This window comes from Toxotes jaculatrix, chromosome 3, assembly GCF_017976425.1.
Source record: "Toxotes jaculatrix isolate fToxJac2 chromosome 3, fToxJac2.pri, whole genome shotgun sequence".
Lineage (NCBI taxonomy): Eukaryota > Metazoa > Chordata > Actinopteri > Toxotidae > Toxotes > Toxotes jaculatrix.
Window position 1 is genome coordinate 19,216,544 of NC_054396.1, and position 21,354 is coordinate 19,237,897.

Genomic DNA, 21,354 nt, shown 5'->3' on the forward strand with positions numbered 1-21,354 from the left:
GGAAGCAGTTCCTTTTTCAAACTAAATAGCGGTAAATGATATGCCACACACAGTTACTGATTTTTCTTCCATTGTGTGCATACGCTGTTTGGACTGCAAAATTTACTAGTAATGTCTTGCTTAGAGTTTAAAAATTAACATTGTAGGAATCCCCTCAACACATTTACTCTGTTTTTAATTTTTTAATTTGACTGAGTTTGTCAATCTCAGTGCAGTATTTAAGACTTTAAAGAAAGAGTATCTATGGTTCCCAACCTGAGGGTCGGCAAGAGGTGGCAAGATAAAATCAAAGGGGTTACAAGATGATCAACAGGATATGAAAGCAGCACAAAATTATGTTAATTTTTTTCAAGTTGTTCTCTGATCTTTTCCTTTTTTGTTGTAAATTACAAAACAATTTTACCTTATGCCACTAAAGTTTATTCAAGTAAAGGAATCAGCGAAGGAAATATATTCGTTCACAACTCACAGACTCTGACAAGAGGCTGAAAGAGGGTTAGCTTTGTTTTAAGGGGTCAAAAGCCAAAAAAGTTAAAAGTCAGGGCCTTACAACATTTTTCTGCCCTTTGCATTCGGTCAGTGTAAAGTGTCATTTACTTCTGTTTGTTTTGCCTTCTGAGTTTCTTTCCTTTATAACCTACCCCTGTATTAGTTTAGCCTTCGATACGAGTGTTGGTATCAGTGTACATGGGTAGAGTAGGATGAGCACCGTTTGTGAAAGGGGGATAGAGGGGCCAATCTGGCAACCCTACTCCTGTCAAAATCTCGTTGCAGAGCATGCGAGTTCCTGCACCAAGTTGCACACTGAAGTTAGCGTCTCTGCACCTGGCATAACTACAAGTTAACCATGGCAGGAAAGAGGGCATTAGTAATCCTGTCCAAAGGTGCAGAGGAGATGGAGACTGTAATTCCCGTGGATATCATGCGCAGAGCTGGGGTTTGTAACTCGTCTGCAGCCTTTGTGACATGCTGTATGTGTTAGCGGTTAGCTAGCTAATGGTGGCACACAGACCCAACACAACTTGGCAAGCTGGCTTTAGTTAAAATTAGCCAAACCTACAGTTGACTGTAGGACTGTAACGTTTCATTGTGTGTCAGCAGCTTTGTGAACACATACTGTCACTGTGACAGCGATAAGCGGCATTTGTAACTAGCTAACGTTAACATGAATCAGTCTGCTAACTGCTCAGCTAACAGGAGCAACAGTTACCACTTGACCATTCATAGTTTAGATTTTGGCTAGAGTTTAATAAGCCATTTGGTGAACCTCTCGCAACCTTTAAAGTGAGAGGCCAAGTTAAATGTCAAAGTCCGACGTCATTGCAACTCTCCGCCATTTGATGGCTTTCAAAATAAAAGTATCTGTCAGCTATATGCAGACAGGATGCCATGTCGTGCAATTGTTCTAACGCTGTGCTTTTGTTCTAATCACCCACCCAAATCTGTAGATTGCAGTGACGGTTGCAGGACTGACGGGCAAAGAGCCAGTCCAGTGCAGCAGAAACGTTGTCATCTGTCCTGATGCCAGCCTGGAGGATGCCAGCAAAGAGGTTAGGCACAGTATCCAGTGTATACAGTATACAGCTATATGCAAAAAACAAAAACAAAAACCAGGGCCAATTAAATATTTTGTTGATTTTTGAAGTGTAAAGGAATAAACACAACCCCTGGAAACAAAGACATGCAAAACAAACCTTTCTTCAGTTTTTCTTTCAAGGACTTAAAAAAGCAGAAAAAAATAAAGTAGGCATTGTGGCATATGCACAAGTTTGGGAACCCTCCTAAGTCTGAATTCAGTAACCCCCTCCCCTGCCAACTGTTCAGAATGTGGGTGGAAATATTTTGCTTTGGAGCTGTGGGGCAGCCAGTGGCACAGGAAACATTACAGGATAGAGGGCAAGATGAATTCCACTGAATATGAACAAATTCTGGATGTGAATGTCCTGCAGTCAGTGGAGAAAGAGAAACTGGAAAGAGGCTGGCTTCTACACCTATACAATGATCCAAAGCAGTTACTAAGTACTGTCTACTGTTTGTATTTACCTCTGGGTTGTATTTGTGCCCAGGAGTAAGCAGACTTTTGCACACAACTGTACCTTACAACATTGTCATTACATGTTAACCTGAAATCAGGCCAGATGAAGTGCACTATTTTTCTTTATTGTTTGTGTATATTGAGTTTGATTAGCTTTGGCAGCCAAATAGATAATGGCTGGTATTATACAATGTTAAACTTTGTCACTCTCCATCTATTATGGTCTTATTTCCCAGGGTCCTTATGATGTGGTGCTTCTGCCAGGAGGTATGCCAGGGGCCCAGAATCTGGCAGAGGTGAGAAATCCTCTGACAAACTGCTTCTAAATGCATCAGTCTCTTCATGTTTTCATGTGCTAGGGTTCCAGTCACGTAGACTACACCTAAGGCTCTCAAACTTTCCTTCTGGGGGCAGAAAGGTAACCCCATGTAAAATAATATATTCTCACAAACAATTTAGTTTAATTGATCAACAGAAAGATAATGAGCAACTGTTTTGAATCAGCATTTTTGTAATTTTTTTAAAAACATAAATAAATGTTTGTGGGTCCAGTTTCTCAAATGTGAGGGTCCAATGCTTTTCTTTGGTGCATATGATAGCAACTGAATATGTCTGGGTTTTGGACTGTTGGACAAACAAAACAAAACAGAAGTTGATTGACAAAATGTGCTGTCAGGGCCTTTAACATTTCATTTGGCTGTCTGGATAAAAGCACAAACATGGTATTAGCTTTTCAAATATGATATGATACGATTTTCTGCATGCTCTTTATAATATATAATAGTAAATGACTTTTTTTCAACTCTTGTTTGGATAAAACAAGACATTTATGAGTGAAATTATTAATAAATGACTGCCTCTTGTTCAGTGCATGCTGGAATAGGCTACAGCCCTTCTGTGACCCTGAACAAGATAAGTGAGGATAGAAATTGGATGAATGGGGAGAAAAAGAAACCTAAAAGCAATATAAGAATGTGTCCTAATCATCTATATTTTAGATTGTAGTTCATATTTTATGTATCGTTTTTGGTACGTCCTTTTTAAAAATACATTTTTGGTGTCAGAATTGAGAGTACAAGAAAGAAAAAAAGTCCACTTATGACATATTTTTTTATTATTTTCTATCCCTCTGTGCTACATGGTTGGCAGAGAGGACCCTTCTACACTTTAGTGTTCTAAGTGAAACTTATTTAACATTCTGAAGTTAAATATTTTAGTTAAAAGCATCTGATAGATCTGTCAGATGCTTTAGGGTAGATATTATTGTTAGTGTTATTATGTAATAAATCTGTGGTTGTGTTAAAACAGCAATGGGTTATTTTTGATGTGTTTAAAACATTGCCAGTTTGTTTTCATGATTATAGCACAGTCAGCATATACACTGTGCAATCACATGGTCTGCAAATGACTCACAGTGCATCTGGTTTCTATGCTCTCTTGCAGTCTCCTGCTGTGAAGGAGGTGCTGAAAGATCAAGATGGCAGAAAAGGCCTGATTGCCGCCATCTGTGCAGGTACAGTTTATGAAAACAAACTAAATTCGTAGTTATACAGGACCAGCCTCTGATAGTGATGCCTTTCTATGGGTTTAAGTACGACACAACCTAAAGTTTGACCATCATGTTGTGCTTTCAATAAAGTAAATTACCCAACCTACATAGTGCAGTTTATTCTGCAGCCTACTGTGTAAAGCAGCATTGTCATAAGTAATTGCACAATAAACACTGCATATATTTTCCATATCAGATCAAACCAGATTGACAAATGAGTGATATAAACTATCATGTGACCAGTAAATATTTTTAACTAGAAACAACAGTAAAGGTATGACATTCCTGTTTTAAACATACCAAGCTAATGTTGTGCCGCTAAATGGGATTAAAGATCATGGACAGAAAAAAAAGATACTTTTTTGTATTCACATTTACTGAATGAACCAACATGGTTCATTAGTTTATGATCATTTGTGACTCTCCTTGGTATTTGAATTAAAAGGGTGAGGGTTTGATTAATAACTGTCCCTGAGTGAACACATGAGCACCGACATTTTATTTGACAGCCCGTGTATGCAGAGAAAAGACATTTGAAGGACATTTTGAATAGGACAGGGGACCAAAGCGGCAAAGTGGATTGAAGGATGTCCTAGAAAATGACTGAAATCCTCACAGGAATATACAGTTTAATGAACCTGCCAGCAAGAGGGTCAGTTGCAATTCTTCCCCAACATGAAAATTATTATCTTGACATATGGGTTTGTTGAAAAAGGCCTTGATTAAAAACCAGATTAATAATTTGTGTAAGAAATAGTGGGATAAATTAACCATTGTATATTTATATTTAGATTTATATTTATATATATATATATATATATCTTTATGAGGTAATGTTTGTAATATTGAATGTGAGGACATGTCCACAAATCACAGATAAATCATTTTTGGGATGCATCAGATGATAGAATAATGGTCATCATCAACCTTCTCTCCACTGCCTCTCTGTCTGGCTCTGGTTCTCATAAGGTCTCTCTCTCTGTCGGACTGGCGTCCTTTGGGTGGGGACTAGCTGTAACAAGAGTAGCTTGGCTTTAACCGGCAGTCTGCTGTTCTGCCAGGGGAAAGTGTAATCTTTAGACTGCATGGGAAGACAGCCAAGGAGCACAATCAATAACTTTCTATTTATTAACAGTTTTTGGATGAGCTCACTGCAGTGCTAGGACACTGCCAAAGTTAATGCAGCAGCAGTCAATGTCTTCAGCCTCTCCTTTTTTCTCTCTTTTCAATGTGGTGCATTGTCTTTGGAGAGAGGCTGAAACTGTATACTGCATGTGTGTATTCTTAGAAACAATGGTACAGTTAAGGACACCTTTAGGACATAGTGTTGTCATCAAGTATTCTGTATTTATGTCATACATTTATAATACTAACTGCAATTCCATAAAGTTAGGTGCACTGTTTTCTGTATTTTTTATTTATTTATTTATTTTGGGCTGTATGATTTTTACATTTTGTGTTTAGCTTGAAGAGAGTCATTTTAGGACACGGTATTTTACCTTTTAGTTTTTTTTTTTACCCTTGACCCTTGTAACCCTTTTTAAAGTGCATAAAGATAAAAACCTAGACTGACATAAGCAGTAGAACATGTTCTGTGGTGTCACTCCACAAGAGTAAGCTGTTAAATGAACCTTACACAGCTTTGCCCTTCTGCAGGTCCCACTGCTCTTCTGGCACATGGCATTGGCTATGGCAGCACAGTCACTACACATCCTGCCATGAAGGAGAAGATGATGACTGGAGGTAAAAAAAAAACCCCAAACAAAACACCTTCATTCAAACAAAGGGGTAGAAAATGTGTTGAAATGTACAGCTAGTGGCTTTAACATTTGGTGATGTAACCCAAAACAGAGGAAATTGTAATTCTTTGTAAAGGGCAGCAGATGGTGCTGTACTTGCTCTACCTTGCCTATAGAAAATCGTGTCACTATGCAGTAGAGGAGAGCGCACCACTCAGAGGTGAAACCGGATGCAGAAATTTGACAGAATATGCCAGAACTGGGTCAATTGAAATAGTGATAGATTATCTATGCGTAAGTGCATATGGTACAGTATGGTCTCTAACATGTACTTTCAGCTTGTGGCTAGAAGCTCATGTTGTGATTATCCTTATGGTATTGCTCTTTGTATTTTTGTATTTTCTTTTTTTTAGACCACTATAAATATTCAGAGGCTCGAGTACAGAAGGATGGACATTACATCACCAGCCGTGGGCCAGGAACCAGTTTCGAGTTTGCCCTAACGATTGTAGAGGAACTTATGGGGGCTGAGGTTGCAGCTCAAGTCAAGGCTCCTCTTATGATGAAAGACTGAATGTAGCTGTGTTCACTTATGCTGCGAGTAGCGCTGCCCTGCTATACAAGTTTGGCACTACTGAGACAACTAATTCAATGTAGCTGGCACAAAGAGTCAGAGTCAAAATTGACAAATTATTCTCCCCAAGGCATAAAGATGTTTCTTTGCTGACAGGTTTTTGTCTTTCTTACTTGGCAATGAAATGCACTCTTGTGTTAATTAACTCTGAAACACAGTATGGATATGGATCACTGCACAGGCTGTCCAAAAGAGATGAAATTGATTTTGTTTCATTTTAGTTTTTCCACAAATTGCTTGCTCATTCTTCTAACTGCTTTGTTGTTTCACCTGTCATTAAAACATTAATGTGACGAATCTGTGTTTGTCTTACTCTACTGTATATTAATATTGGAGGTCACTGTGACTTGTTTTCACATGCCTGCAGTGGTTGTTGACGCCTAAATATAGGCTGCATAATGTAATGTATTGTGAGCGCCGCTCAGAACGCGGGAAGCAGAATCCGAATGGATTGGCAGGTGGCCTGGCCAATGAGGTGCCTCGGCCTGGCTGCAGTTGTATTCCAGCTGACCAATGGCGGCGCGCCCGCAACCAGAAGGGCGGGGCTATGATGTAGCGCGTGGTAGTTGTGTCAGAGCAACAAAATCCAGAGGGTCCTCTCACAGTCAAAAAGGAAGAGACGGATTTCGACAAAGGTAAGAGACTTGAAGTGTTGTGTGGGTTCTCCGCACTTTTAACAACGGTAGTGTTCCTCTAAATTGGGTTTAATAGCGTTTAGATGTTCTCATGTCTGCAATTTAATGTTGGCAAAGCAGTTCACGCAACGTTAATCACGGTAACTAGCTACTAACGGTATCGAAATTGGCATGAAATAGTAACGTTACTGTCAGTTAGAAACACGACAGCCACACAGACGAGTGTTAGTTACACCATTAAAAGAGTGGATGTTTGAAACTAGCAATCATTTTTCTTGTTAAGCCGTGATTAGCCTTCTAAGTGTGCGGAGTGGTGAGCCTCAAGTTCGCTGCAATTCAGGGCATAATGGATTGAGATCAGCGTCTTGACCGGGCAGAGTTATAACGTTAGCCCGAGGTAACGCTGACTACAGGTTCACTGTTCGAAGATGCGTTCAGACTGAGCACGCACGAACAGCAGTGAAATCAGGGGAAAGCAGGGTCTTATCACTGCAGATGTGACCCGACATGGAGACGTCAGTTCCAGAAGCTCTCCATCCTCAGCAGCAGCAGCAGCAGCCGCCGCCGCCGCAGTCAGATTGTGCTGCATACACTGACTGTAGCTAATACAGTGCGGCAGAGGCCAGGTTAATTCCTCCATCAGCCCGAGACATCTCCGTGACAGAGAGAAAACCCGTTGTCAAACGCTTACAACTGACAATATCATAACAAAAAAAAACCTTTTAGCATGTCTTGTCATTCAAATAAATCTGACCCCTGGGGATGTCATAATATCGAGGTTAAGGTTACGTTGATATCGATAATACCTGTCATTAGAATGGCTTGTCTTCATATATTCGTGCACAGCCCTCTGTCTTACTAATTTAAGAAAGTACCTGAGCAGAGCCTGTCTGCCTGGAGCAGCATTGTGCAACATGAATTGGCTTTACCATTGAGATGTCCTAATTGACACGAGGCCTGTCAAGATTATGCACATCATAATCAACAACGTTTGAGCACTTCAAACAGGAAGAACCAGAGGTGTTATCGTCACCTCTTTGCTTTACATAGACAGGAAATACGGTGCAAGTTCTTTTCTGGTAGGCTGCATTTTCAGCCGCTGGGAAACTGCCTCTTAGTCATTCTTTGCAAAGCATGCAGAACCACAGCAAGTCAGGGGTCATCCAAATTTGGTAGGAGGGCAACTCAAGTGGCTTTTTCATCCATCATTGTACAACCAAACAAAAGTGAGCCAAAAATAAGACTCTGAGGTTCTGGTCCCATTACAGTTCATCAAGAGAGCATTGTTTACGGTTAAAATCACATCATATCAAAATCATGAGTGTGCACCTGTGTATGACTACTAGTTTTAGGTGCACCACGAAAAGGCTGAGGCTAGTTGTTTGCCTTATGGCAGCCTTCAACATTTTAGATGGGGCTATGCCTGTCAAGTTGAGGCAACATCACTACATTGTGTGCTTGAGCTAATGTGTTTTATTTTTGTGTTTCAAAGTAAAGACCTAGCCTTTGCCACTCCCTGGAAAACAAACATGGTGCTTAAATAGTGTCTCGATGACAGTAGTATAGCACAGTCTCATTAATACTATGTTTTTCAGTTGGATATTTCTGGAACGTTAACATTTTGCGCTGTTGCACATAACATGTTAGAATTATTCTGCTTGAGCAGCTGTACAGTAAAGAGCTTGAGGCTTGACTCCCTATTTCTGGATGGGGCAGAAGAGGGAGGGGTGGGGGGAGGGTGAGGCTGAAGTCACTGTGACTGAGTCATTGGTTTTGCTAATGATGCAATTAGAGTGCTGCACTTTGCATCTCCTGATTAGATCCCCTACTTGCATTGGCCTGCAGACAATGGAGACTGAATTTTCTTGCCTGAGTTACTTCAGCAGATACATTTCAGAAGGTAATAGACAGTATGCAAGAAATTGAGATTATGTCAAACATCAATGTTTTTTGTGACACCAGTAATGCATGAATAGATTTTTTTTTCTGGCCCTTCACCCAAAAATTTCAAGTATGGCTCGTGGTCATTGTACAATTTGGAACCACTCTAGGTCAGTGATTCCTAATTCTAACTTTTGAATACAATAGACATTTTACATGAAATTGGGCTGTAAAGCATATTCAATTGTACCCATGTGTACATTAGCATAACACAAAGTTAGATTACATGCTTTAAACTGATCATTAGGAGTGTTTGCTTTTTACTAGCCATTTTACCCCAATTACTTCCTCTGGGGAACTTTGCCAGAAACATGGTTTGGAAAAATTGTGCTAATGGCCATCTACAAATGTATGTGCACGCTTAATTTGTGTTAGTTTATTTTTAGAAGAGAACATGGCAAGGTACTTGCATAGATACTTTAGACTCTTATCTAGAACATTTTCAGATGCAAAGGTTAATGAGAAATGCTGAACTTGGCTGTCCAGAGTTACACTTATCACTCTCGTATTAGGTTGTCTGCACTGTTCTTGTAATTAGTGTTTTCATAAACAAAGTAGGGCCTTAGGGCTATGTCTGGACAAGCATACAAGCTTTAATCTTAATAGATCTACATGTATGTTTTTATGTACTGGTATGTAGTAGCCTTACACTGGATTGGTATTTGAATTGACTTCATTAAAGTAATGAAAAATTGTTCAGAATGTAACTGATACACATCAAATACTGGTTGATTTCTGTGTTGTATTCTGCTTAGGTCAAGTGCAATTAGCAGAACTAAGAGTAGTTCTGACCTAATGTACGAAAGAGGATCCTAAACCAAACCAGGAAGAATATTATCACCTTGTTCATTCATTCCTGTTTGTTTTATGGAGGAACTGTAGTTGTTTGTCTTCTGTATGATAGTAAAGGTGAGCAAATACACAGACGAGTGCAGATGCTGTGTGGTTCCATAGTGACCCCTGCTAGATCGGCAGCATCAACTGTTTACTGTAGCTGAAGTTCCTTCAGTCCTGGAATAATTGTTAATCACATCATCCGTTCACTGTGTTGCCAAGAAAAACAGATCCACTGGGGATCTGCATATATAGTTTTTTGAAGCTGAAGCCTATATTTTCTACTTTCACCTGTATCCGTGCGCATGTTTTATATCTGCACTTTGGTGGGAAGTAGAGTGCACTGGATTAAAATCAAGTGATGCTGATAACTTTTACAGTGTATCTAGATTACATTTCAGCGGCATAATCACTCTCCTGTATGAACTCCAGATTTGAGATCTGAGCATAGCTCAGGGTTTTTCCTTCCATGTCGTGTTTAGATTATCTGACTCTGTATGAAGCTTGGAGTCCACTATAATAGAAGCATGGCATCATGACCCTCCTCCATGTCAGTCTGAGACATCTGTCAATACAGCATCTTTACACTCTCATCTACCAGGTCAAGAGCTGGTTGAGGATTGTGTGGCTTTCTGTGCTGTACTGACTAAGTTACTGACTAATTCCTCAGAGCCTGTAATTTTGTTTACTTAATGCCTGTCACTTGCTCTGTTCTCTGTGGTAATTCCATTGAGACCTTGCAGAGACTGTAGTACTAAAAGGCCTAATGGCCTTCTCCTCAGCAATACCCAAAAGACCTCAGAGTCAATTCAATATGGGTTTGAAAGGATAACCAACTGCATGTAGGGCTAAGTGTTGTATGTGGAGTGATAATAATTTACAGGCCACTTCTGCACTCCAGATTTTTGTGATAATTGGTGATCTTTAAATTTGTGCACCAAGCATCAAAGTTATATTATAGACACATGGTGCAATTAAGTTAATGAACTGATAACTAGATTTATCTGTTTTTGTATATTGTTAAATATTTTTAATATTGGACATTATAGACCTTCACCAGCCACACATCAATTACCAGTCACATTTAAACTAACTAATGTACTCCTACAATAAAAATTAATCAGTCCAGTTTAGATGATGTATTTTTTTCTGATGTATTCTGATACATGTTTTTGACAGCAAATATCTTTGGATTAAGGAAATATAGCCTGCCTCACAACCTACCTGTAATGGTTGGCTAGGCTGTTTTATCGCCTTTCATGCTCCCATAGATTTTGTATATCTGCGAACAAAGGAATGTCACTGTTAAATTATTGTGGTAGAAAGATTTGAACAGTTTCTCTTCACCCCGTGCATGAACAAAATACAGTTTAAATGCATTTCACTCTGCAACACACCATTAGAGGCGTGGTCCTCCTGTGAAGTGAAATAGAGTCAAAGAAAAACAGTTTAATTTGAGAAGCTGAGGCACTCTGGCACTTGCAGTCAGTGTGGATATCATTAATTGAACTGCCGACTTCTGTTAATACAGAAAGTGTACCTGAACCACTGTGGGCTACAATTACGAAAGTATCTGGAATAGATCAGACCTTATATAGCTGATAGCAGTCCAGTAAAAAAAACGCCTTCATCTTAACAAATAACTGTCCTGCAGATTGGATTGGGCTGTTTTAATTAATGTTGATTGTCTTTCCATACACCCAGTGACCTTGAACAGGCATAGTGGAGTGTAGAGAAAGGAAGGTTGGTTGTTGCTGTATGTTGTTGTGAAATGAAGCTGCAGTATGCTTACAGCCAGTTTCTGGGGCCTCAACCAATACCTCACAATTGCAGCAGGACAATATGGGTTAACATTAATGGACCGACTGTTTCTTGAACTGCCCAGCTGGTATTGAGGAGGGCAAACACTCAGGCACCTGGCATGATCACAAGGGTATCACCCTTCCCTTGTGCAGCTGTCTGGCAAAGACCCAGAGTGTCACATTCAAACTACAGGCTTACCACACTATGCATACACAGCACAGAGCCAACCCTCACACCGTTCAGTATGAACGTGCAGTCATGTGTAGGAAATTTTGGATGTCCATGTTTGGGAGAGTGTTTATGAGTGTTTATGTGTATCTGTGGAGAGCAGATTTTTTTTTTGTTGGCCCCCGCTTGCAGAATCACACAATTTTATTCATAAAAGCAATATTAAATATTTTAGCTGTGCTATTGTTTGGGAGGACTGAATGGAGTTCATGTGGGTGTGCCTTCAACTCTCAGAAACTCTTAGAAGGTGGTATTTGTTGTTTGGGTGTGGGTGAAGAGCACTGGGTGAAGAGACAGTCTGATGTGGCCTCATCAGACTGTCTGGCGGACACTGCACCATGCTTGGTGTCATGACTGGAGAGAGAAGAGTGAGCTGTGGAGCCCGGGTCTGGCTGGAAGCAGAAGCTGGAGATGCCGTGACTGGGGTTGAGCTCACAAAGAAAGGCCAGGGACAGTGGTGCGCAACAGTGAAGCTGTAGCTGTCCCCTCAGGCTCTGGACAACACACACAAACACATGCACACACAGGGGGAGGCAAATCCATTAACACAAATCTAAAGGAAACTGATCTTAACACCACACTGACAGCAAACAACTTCAGAGGTAGAGCACATCTAAGAATATCAGTGCTTAGAAGTCAGAAACAAGATAGAGAATACAAGAACTGTCATTTTCATTGTCATATTTTATGTATTTCTTTCTTCAATTTTGCTGAAAATGTTTGGACATTCAACAGCCAGGCCCATCTCAGTACTACATCCCACATGATTTGTGATAAACTACTGTTTTCTTGGCTGACTGTGTCTAATTAGGTAAGTTCAGACTGGCTGTTCCCTTAATATCTTGAAAAATGTATACTATGCCAGACCTGTCAGTTCTCTTGCCTATACACTAATCTCATCTGTACACTGATCCCGTACTGCTTAATATGTCCTTGGCTGAGACTAGCCAGAAACCTATGATGGGACTTGGGCTGTGTTCCACTCAAAAGGCGTCATCTCTGAGCCCCACTACCTGCTCAGCCACCTGTTCAGTTACCTGATGCCCAGAGCCATCTGTACTGAAAAACCAGTTTGAACAATTGAACAACCACAGTCTCCTTTAGTGTTCCAACAAACACTAATCAACTTTGGTTGCTAGTAACTATAGTGAAATTTATTTCAGCTCTCTTCCTGCCCCACTCACTCTTGTCTGTCTCTTGCAGTCACTCTTTATCTAATTTTCAAAGAGTAGTCAGGTAGTTGGTTTCATAAATGTTGTTTAAACATCAATAACATTAAGTGTATTTTCCATCCCTGCTTCTTCAGAGCAGTGGTTTTAGAGCACATTGATTTGTGCTAACGTTACCTGCTAATACTAACAGCAAGATGGGGTCAGTTTCACAGAAATCACAGTGCTTTTTTGGGGGGGGGGGTTCCTGCAAGATGGCTAAGCTGTTATTAGCAGTTTCCTTTGGCATATCTGCCACTTTACGTTTTGGATGTCATCCTTGCAATTTTTTTATTTTTTAATTTATTCCAGATACCTGACTTTTTTGACATCTTGCTACCATAGTTGTAACTTGTAAGCCTGTCACATGGTCATGTGTCACTGTCCCAGGGTCAGTGCTGGTAATGTTAGAGGGGATGGGAGCTGTGACGCATAAAACTATCACTAAGATAAAATGTCCTTGTCTGAGAAGAACTAATAATAATTAATGGTGATGCATAATGGATAATGTTGGTTTACTATTTCTTTTTCACAGGATTTATGCTGTAATGTGTATATAATAATCATTAAAAAAAAATGGAACATTTGAATAATGATTTGGACATTGATTACCATGGCAACGGTAGAAAGTTCGAAGCTTCAAGGCTTTCAGGTCAGCCTTAATGATTGGTGTCTTAAATCTTGCAGATTCCAATTGAAATTCCAGCTATATTCAGGAGAGTAAAAAAAAAGGGGGGGGGGGGGGGGCAGCTTATACATACAAAGGTGCATCAGAATAGATGTGCAGCCATGTATATTATGTAACAAGTTACTGATTCTTGTAGGGAAGTAACCCTCTCATTTGGCCGCCCTCTGCATGCAGGTGAGAGCACACAGCTGCGAACAGAGCTGTCTATGTTACATTCTGCGGTAACAGGACATAATAGGATTTAAGGGTGTTTCTCTTCAGTGTTTGCGTAAGATCTTGGTAACACCATGTAAGCCCCCCCTTCTCTCTGAGCAACAGGCAGCTTTCTGAGACATGTTAACTTGTGATGCAGCCAGTAACTCTGAGCCACTTTCGGTGGAAACTACTGATCTTTTAGTATGAGGAAAGACATGTCATGTCATTGATTTCAAAATGCACACATGCTTCTTACTGGCTTACCTCTGGCCCACCCTTCTTCTCTTTCACCATTTACAGCTCACTCTGATTCACTGAATGCATGCTTACTCGAATGCTGACAGTGCAAAGGGAGGTGTGTGTGTTCGCTTGTGTGTGTAGAGGAAAGAGGGAGGGGCATTTCCTTTAATGCATCTGCTCTGCTCAGTGACTCTCCAAGCTCACACATTTATTCTGCCTCCTCTCTCCATCTCTTTCTTTCTTTCTTTCTTACCCCGTGTTCCCATTCCTGTTCTGTCTGTCTTGTGTCACTTTTTTCTGTCTTCCTGTATTTTTGTCTTTCTTGTGTCAGACATACATACTCATCTCACCCAGGCAAATACTGTAATCTTGGTCACACAGGATCTCACATTCACCAGTCTTGTATCATTCCACATCTCTCTCCTCTCTTTGTTTTCCTGCTCAGTCTCTTGGATTTTGGCTGCAGCTCCTCCATCATAGCTACTGTATTCTGCATTTGCTCCCCGGTTCTGCTCACTGCGTCAGGAATCAGCAGCAGACTGAGGTGGGTGTTTTAAGAGCATCATCGCTAGGTCTGAGGCTACATCTCTCTCTCTCTCACTCCTCTCTCTTCCTGCCTCTCTACTCACTTTGCTCTGTCAATGAGAGTCGGGATGATCGTGCTTGTCTGTTCCTACAGGGGAGCAAATGCCGTACTATCTGTATGCAGCAGCATTTAACATTGTCACACACTATGCTAGCGAGGTAGCATATCTACCTCTCCAGATCTCCCTCACTGTCTGTCACTGTACGGTTGATAGTGTGGCTGCTGCAGCACTGAAAACCATCTTTGCATACCTTATTATACTGGCATGTATTTTGCTCTCTCTCTTCTGCCTCTACTCCATTACCCTCCTCTGTCTGAATGTCTGTCATGTTTTATGCATGCCTTGTCCTCTTGAATTCTTGCCAGAGACTTGGACATGCTGTAGGATTTATGAAGAACCACCTTAAAATAGCCAGGGTGAAAGACATGGGTGCAGACTCACACAAAAATAGGGGAGGATGGTATAAATGTTATAGAAAGTACAGTGGTATGAATTCGCCCTGTAGAATCGATTTTGACTACAGCATGCTGACCAGTTGAGCCCTCACACATAAAGTAGCAATGGTGTAACCACACCAATGGGAGGCAGCAGTATGCTAAACCGTACCGAGTCTGCTTGAAAGAAGAAGTAGAAAGCTGCTTTTACAAGTTTCCTCAAGGCGGGAATGTTACACTGTTATTCCACCTTGCAGTTCTGTATAAAAAGTGCGAACTCGGAATGTTTTTGAATTGTTTTTCTGCTGCTAAGCGGGCAGCGGTGGTAGTTATAGCACCAAATCAATGTCTGTGTAAAAGGGAAAGCCAGTCTGGCAGGACAGATGCAGACAGCGCTGTGTTAGGTGTCACGCATTTGACTCCGGAACACCGGACCACACGTAATTTAAAATCACAGTGTTATGCTGGCTTTGTTTGGTTCAGTGTAAACGAACAAAGCCAGCACAATAAAGGGTCTTCTTAACGGCAGTATAGCGGGATTCTGTTTTAAAGGGGCGGAAGATTCTCTGCAAGCTTGTGTCATCAGCCTGCATCAGAAAATCATTCGGAAAACGTGAAAGCCCATGCTGCTGTTTGGAAACGAAGAAATGCCTGAAAGTGCTGAACGCGACAAAAAGGAGGAGTTGGTAAACTAGACCGGTGCAACTTCTATCGTATGGACATGTTTCAGGTTTAAAGTGCAGAAAATTATAATATGCTAATTATGTCAGAGGACAGTGGTTTTAAGAAAAACAAATAAGTCATTATATACACCTTTTCTGTCCCTGCATCAAATTATACCATGATATACATTTTAGGCCATATTGCCCAGCCCTATTTAAACACATGCGCACTCACACAAGAGGTTTGATTCCGCTTCACCTTACCTGCCCCGCTGCTGCTGCAGCAGTTCCATCTGTTGCAGTTGCCACAGCCAGCAACACCCTGGAGCGAAGCTTTAACTGTTCTCCCAGTGCTGTGATGGGTGTTTCTGAGAGGTTGTGACAGTCATCTGTGCCTGGCCGAATGTGTTACCGTGTCATTTAAATGTGTGTTTGCATGTGGGTGTTCATGCGAGGCTGATTGTTGTGGGCCAGTATCTCTGCATGCCTGTGTGTGCCTGTACACACATATGTGTGTGTTCGTGTTTGTGTGTGCGCGTACAAGCTTGTATAAAGTATATATGCTTGCCTACCCATGGGCTCTGGTCCAAGAAGAAAGCACAGGAGAGGCAGGCTGCAGGGGATCAGTTTGGTGCAGTAAGCTGTTGAATGCTCTGTAAGGAGCAGAAAAAGGCGGATTCATGTGCTGGTGTGTCCTTTCGCTGGGCTGGTACATCTATATTACACAGAAGCATGGCTTTTTCTGAAATGTCTGCAATAAATTTGTCCTTGAATAGCCTATCTCTTAACAGACTGAGCTCGCTGTTGTTAATACAAACCTATGATTTGTATTGTCAGCAAATAAGCTTATGATGAGACAAATGTTAGTGTGACAGTGCTAGAACAGTAAGGTTTCTCATTATTTTGTATTTGTTATACATAAGGCAAAGGCACTGACAAGGACTTGAAAACAATACTACCAACAATACTTCAAATAGAATCCCCTCAAAGAAATGCTACAGTACGTGACTTCCAATGACGACAGGAAAGGCTGATTAATCTGGAATTTGAAGAAGCGCTTTGGTTAGATGTCATTCCTCGTACTTGTTATACTAGGAACAAAGGAAATGCTACTTTTTTGATGATGGTGCAATTATGTTGGGTGTGCTGATTTTTAAAAAGCAGCATGTCAGCAACGTAACAACAGTAGCTCCAAGTTATCTGTCTGTACCTGCACTAGAGCCATCCATCCGTGATATGGCTCAGGTTAACAATTATTTTCATTATCAATAAATCTAATGATTTATTGATAACACACTAATTCTGTTCTCAATTGGTTATTTGGTTAAATGTCAGAAAATAATGAAAAATGCCCATCATAGCTTTCCAGAGCACAGTTTAAAATTTAATAAATTGGTTGTTGTGTCAGACCAACAGTCCAAAATCCAAAGACACTGTGGAAGACACTGAAAGCAAGCCTAAATTTACATCTGAGAAGCTGGAATGAGTGAATGTTTGACATTTTTTCTTTGCTCAAATTTGTTGCCAATCAATTTTCTGTTAGTCGATTACTTAAATGACTTATTGTTTCAGATCGATTCCATCGTACTGTGCAAAGAAGCATTTGACAAAGCTTCCATACGTTAGAGTTAAAAATGGACGTTTTTGGGTGAGTTACACACATAACACATATTGAAGTGCAAGTCATTATGCAGTATAGACATCTACGATAAGGAGGTGACTGAAAGGTGTTTGACATTTCTCTCAGCCCTATCACAAATGTAAGTCCTGACCAGTGAGTGTATAAAGTGCCTGTATCCTGGGTATCCTGGATATTTTGGCCTCATTTTTGTACAGTGGGAGGAATTGGAGATGCATCATCCATCTTTATACACAGTCATTGGTCCTGACTCTTTGCAGTTTTTACAGTTTGGTCTGCTGGATGCTCCAGTGGGGGGTGTTTCCTAAACTGAGCTCAGTAATCATTCTGCAGTTGAGATTTAGTGGCCTGTCTCGCTTCATTAGCCCTGTTTCGCAGCTCCCAAGGGGCATCACACACATACTCATACATACATACACACACAGAAGTTCAGTGAATTTATCACACATTTGTTCAGCAGGTGTGTTTTCCTCCTTCTTATCTCCCATATTTTGAACCTATTTTTGTTTAAGAAAGGAGAAAGTAAAAGAGTAAAAGTTATGTTAGTCTTGATAAGGGCTAAAAGTTTCATGATATTAATATTTGAAAGAGTGCAGTTTTCTAATTGTAGAAGCCACGACTCACTTACAAATTAAAATATTGAAGGTCATGAAAACATTTTTTCAATCAGCTTCTTATGTCTTTGCTCTTCTCACAAAGTGACGGGTCTGGGTTGGAAAATGATGATGCTGAGTACTTCTGCACATCAATCAGGATTTAGCTTAGATTTTGAATCTCTACTGAAAATGTGATTACAGTTGTGGGTTTGTTTACTTATGTTGCCAAGCCATTGTGAAACCACACCCACTCTGTCTCTATGAGACACAAGCCCAATGTTGGTGTGAGAATTAAACTTTAATAACACTAAAAGCTGAAAAGACTCGAGAACAAAATTGTATGCATGTATGTATGCAACATTTTAAGAAATTCTGTTAATTGAAACATAAAATAAACTTACTGACTTAAATTTAATGAAAGGCAAGGTAACATAGGAAAAAAAAGATTAAATCAGAAACCTGATCGTGTGCAAGCGTGTTTACAGCATACAAGCTAGCATCATGATGGATTATGGAGAAAAGGTAAGATTAGAAACCAAGTTTTCAGAGGCTTTAATCAGTGGGAAATGTTTGCAGACATGTAGTTGGCAACTATTGACTTTGCTGTCTGTAAAGACAACTGTCATTAGCAAATTTAGCTGTAGCTAATTAATGTTAGTTCCCTGGAACCTTTGGCTGTAGTCTGGTTAATGTGCTTTATGCACATTGATGTCCTTATTATTTATACTTGGCCTGTGATGATTTCATTGAGTAAAAACACCACTTTGTATCATTTTGCCCTATCATGCCCTTGCTCTGTGGCAGGTATTGTGTGTTTATTGTGCGTCCTTGGAACTTAATAAATCACACTAATGGAGACAATTATCACAGAAATATTCCCACACAATGCTGGATAATGTGTTGGTTGGCTAATAAAGAGCTTAATTTACAGCCTTAAGTGTGATTAAAATAGCTGTTTGCTTTGATGAGTGTTCTCGGTGCAAGCACACGAATGATCCCATAGCATGGAAACATATGAAAATATGTTACCTGACTGGTTTGAACCAATCCAGATGAGGTCTGGGTAACAATTCTGTCGGATCATTTATCAGATATTGGTGTAATCACTTTGTGGTTCACACTTCTCATGTTTACATAAATAAGTTACATTTGGTCAAAATCAAAATTCAGAATTATTATTTATAATTTTATTTATAATTTGGTCCTAGTATTGTAAACCACTAAACAATTGTATGTTTTACAGTATGATAGCAACTACCCACAGGAAGACAAGGTGACCAAAGAATATGAGAATATAGCATGGTATACTGGCAATGAGAGTTCAACTTATTTTAGCAAATATGTCAGCAAAATTATATTTCGATAATTCAATGACAATCAGTTTTGTCTAAAAAGGAAGCTTCACTCTGAATATATGCTAGGTGAAGTAGTGCCTCTGTTAATTCCCTCTGAAGGTTTTGTTTCATAAATTTGTTTTTATATCATCTACTCTTCCTATTTATATCAAGGAAGAGTGACCTAGTGTCTGCATGTTGCTGCCTGCTAGGACCTAACCACAAACGTCACAGGTTGAATACCACAGTACACAGTTTCACACATACAAGCTACAATTAGATCATACAGGTCAGAGCTGATATACAGTGGGGTTTCTCTGATGATCCCTGATCTCGCACAGATTCAGTGTGATCATCATGATTTATTTTGCCATGTTCGTTTTTCTGGTCATCTGTTTAAGTAGTGCGTGCGTGCGTGCGAGCGTGCATGCGTGCGTGAGAGAGAGAGAGAGAGAGAGAGAGAGAGAGAGAGTAAGACGTGATTTGTGAGTATAGATGCGTTCGACAAAGCCCAAACCAGGTTAATCATGACACACTGCAACACAACACTTTGTGGACAGTCAATGTGAATTACAGCAACAATGTTGCAAGTGTGAATAACGATTTAGCGGGGACTGTTGTGGTTGACGTGTGTATGTGACTTATGAGACATCGTGCTGTTCGTGATGGCTGAGTTATTGGGGTCATGTCTGTATTTGCGACAAATACTTGAGATTGATTAGAAAGCCTCAGTCTGAAGCCTGAGCCCTGTGTGGGTTTTTTTTTTTTTCCTGATTCTTGACTGCTACATCAGTAAAACTCCAATACTGTAGCCTGCTTAGCATACTAATCACCAGCTTACACCCATAATGTTAAGTGTTTATTTTATGCCAACATGACACACCTTAGGTTAGCTCACTTTGGTTTATTTCACTGTGATGTGCACAAATTAGACTTGTGGGTGCTCTGTCAGTCTGTTTGACATTAGGGGAAGTGTTAAGAGAGCAGATGCCTTGAATGGTGTCACTGCCTGTTCATTTTGTGCCTGTACATCCGTCACCCAGGCCCAGGCTATGTCTGTTCTGCTCCGGGGTTCTACAGTTGTCCACAGCGCATGTGGGTTGGGCCAGCTACTGACTAAAAAAAGGCTATGGCCCATCTCCGTTATGTTGTCCCAAAAGAGTAAATAGTTCAGGAAAATAGGTTAAGAGGAATCTAAGGCTGTTAATTGTCACACATGACAAGGATGAAATGAGTGGGCACAAATCTTAAGTAATGAGATCAAGCACACATTAGCAAAGTTGCATTATTACTGATGTAAAGAAGTCATGAACACAAATATATGAAATTGCAACAAGCTCTGCAGACATTTACCTAACACTCATCCACCTCAAACAAGGCTTATTATTTTAAACATTAAAGTAGCCTAATGTTAGCCACGTAGCATCTAAACATTTTGCTTGTTTTTCCATCACATTCAGAATCATTACTGCTTTTGCCGGTGTCACTGTGGCTCACCTCATGCATGCACGTAAAATGTATATTTTAAAGGCTTGTTATAAATATATATTCAAATAATTACATTGATATCATAGTAGTATAAGCATGCAACGACTTGTTGACTAATGGCTGGAATTATTGACACATAGTCCACTAGGAAAATCTTTGGTTAGGGGAGGCCCCAGAGGTTTGTCAGTCCTAATGTTTGTCTGTGCTGCAGTGAGAGCAGAGGGCTGGCTGACCTGGTACATAGCTCTCAGACAAAGAAGTGGGAGAGGGTGATTATAGATTGATGGAAAGAGAGATGCAGAGAAAAAGAGCACTAGGAGAGGAGACAAACCTGTCAATATGTGTACGTGTTTACCTATTTGTTAGTACTTGTCAAATCTACCCATTAGAAAATAGCCTGCAAGATCAGCGTGGATAATGCACTTGATGTTTTTCTAGAGATAACAGGCGGGGCAGGGTAATAATATAATCTTATCATTTACTGTCTCATCAAACAATCATACCATGACAAAGTTTGACTCTTATTTACAAATGATGAACTGTGACAGCAGTAAGTGAGAAAAGTGCAATGAAAAAAATTGTTTATGAAAGAGGGGTTGAGTTTCTTGCTGAGTAACTGTGGTGAGCTTCTTTTATATCCAAACCTGGCAGGAAGTACTGTGGCTCTGTACATAAAGGGCTGTGCCTGCCTTTCTGAATGGTTGTTGGTGAGGACCATAGGCTTGACTTCTGAGTCCCTATATATCAGCTAGTGATCTAAAAACCTTAAGCCAAAAGGGTGAACCTTGTGGCTTAAGGTTTTTAGATCACTAGCTGACCTCATTTGGAGGCAAGACACTTGTGATCTAAAAACTGTCCTTATTTCCAATCAGATTGTCTGTGTGT

General features: G+C 40.2%; 2 protein-coding genes across 2 annotated transcripts in view; both read left to right on the forward strand.

Annotated features, from left to right (window-relative positions):
• The first annotated feature begins 757 nt into the window (after nucleotides 1–757).
• Nucleotides 758–6,250, forward strand: park7 (parkinson protein 7). Its single transcript, XM_041034119.1, has 6 exons — nucleotides 758–937; nucleotides 1,449–1,550; nucleotides 2,272–2,331; nucleotides 3,479–3,548; nucleotides 5,241–5,327; nucleotides 5,737–6,250. Exons 1-6 carry the CDS (start codon nucleotides 848–850, stop codon nucleotides 5,895–5,897), a joined length of 570 nt encoding a protein of 189 aa, XP_040890053.1. The 5' UTR covers nucleotides 758–847; the 3' UTR covers nucleotides 5,898–6,250.
• Nucleotides 6,251–6,526: 276 nt separating this feature from the next.
• Nucleotides 6,527–21,354, forward strand: part of kcnab2a (potassium voltage-gated channel, shaker-related subfamily, beta member 2 a) — an 80,507-nt gene continuing 65,679 nt past the window's right edge. Inside the window, exon 1 of the mRNA XM_041033833.1 lies at nucleotides 6,527–6,592. The gene's annotated coding sequence lies outside the window, so the exon portion shown is untranslated. The remainder of the gene's footprint in view (nucleotides 6,593–21,354) is intronic.

What these genes read in the sequence shown, in the direction of transcription:
- park7 (XM_041034119.1), top strand. Translation starts at nt 848, where the DNA reads ATGGCAGGAAAGAGGGCATTAGTAATCCTGTCCAAAGGTGCAGAGGAG. An exon ending in ATATCATGCGCAGAGCTGGG is followed by an intron (nt 938 to 1,448) that starts GTTTGTAACTCG and finishes CCAAATCTGTAG; the next exon opens with ATTGCAGTGACGGTTGCAGG. An exon ending in TGGAGGATGCCAGCAAAGAG is followed by an intron (nt 1,551 to 2,271) that starts GTTAGGCACAGT and finishes CTTATTTCCCAG; the next exon opens with GGTCCTTATGATGTGGTGCT.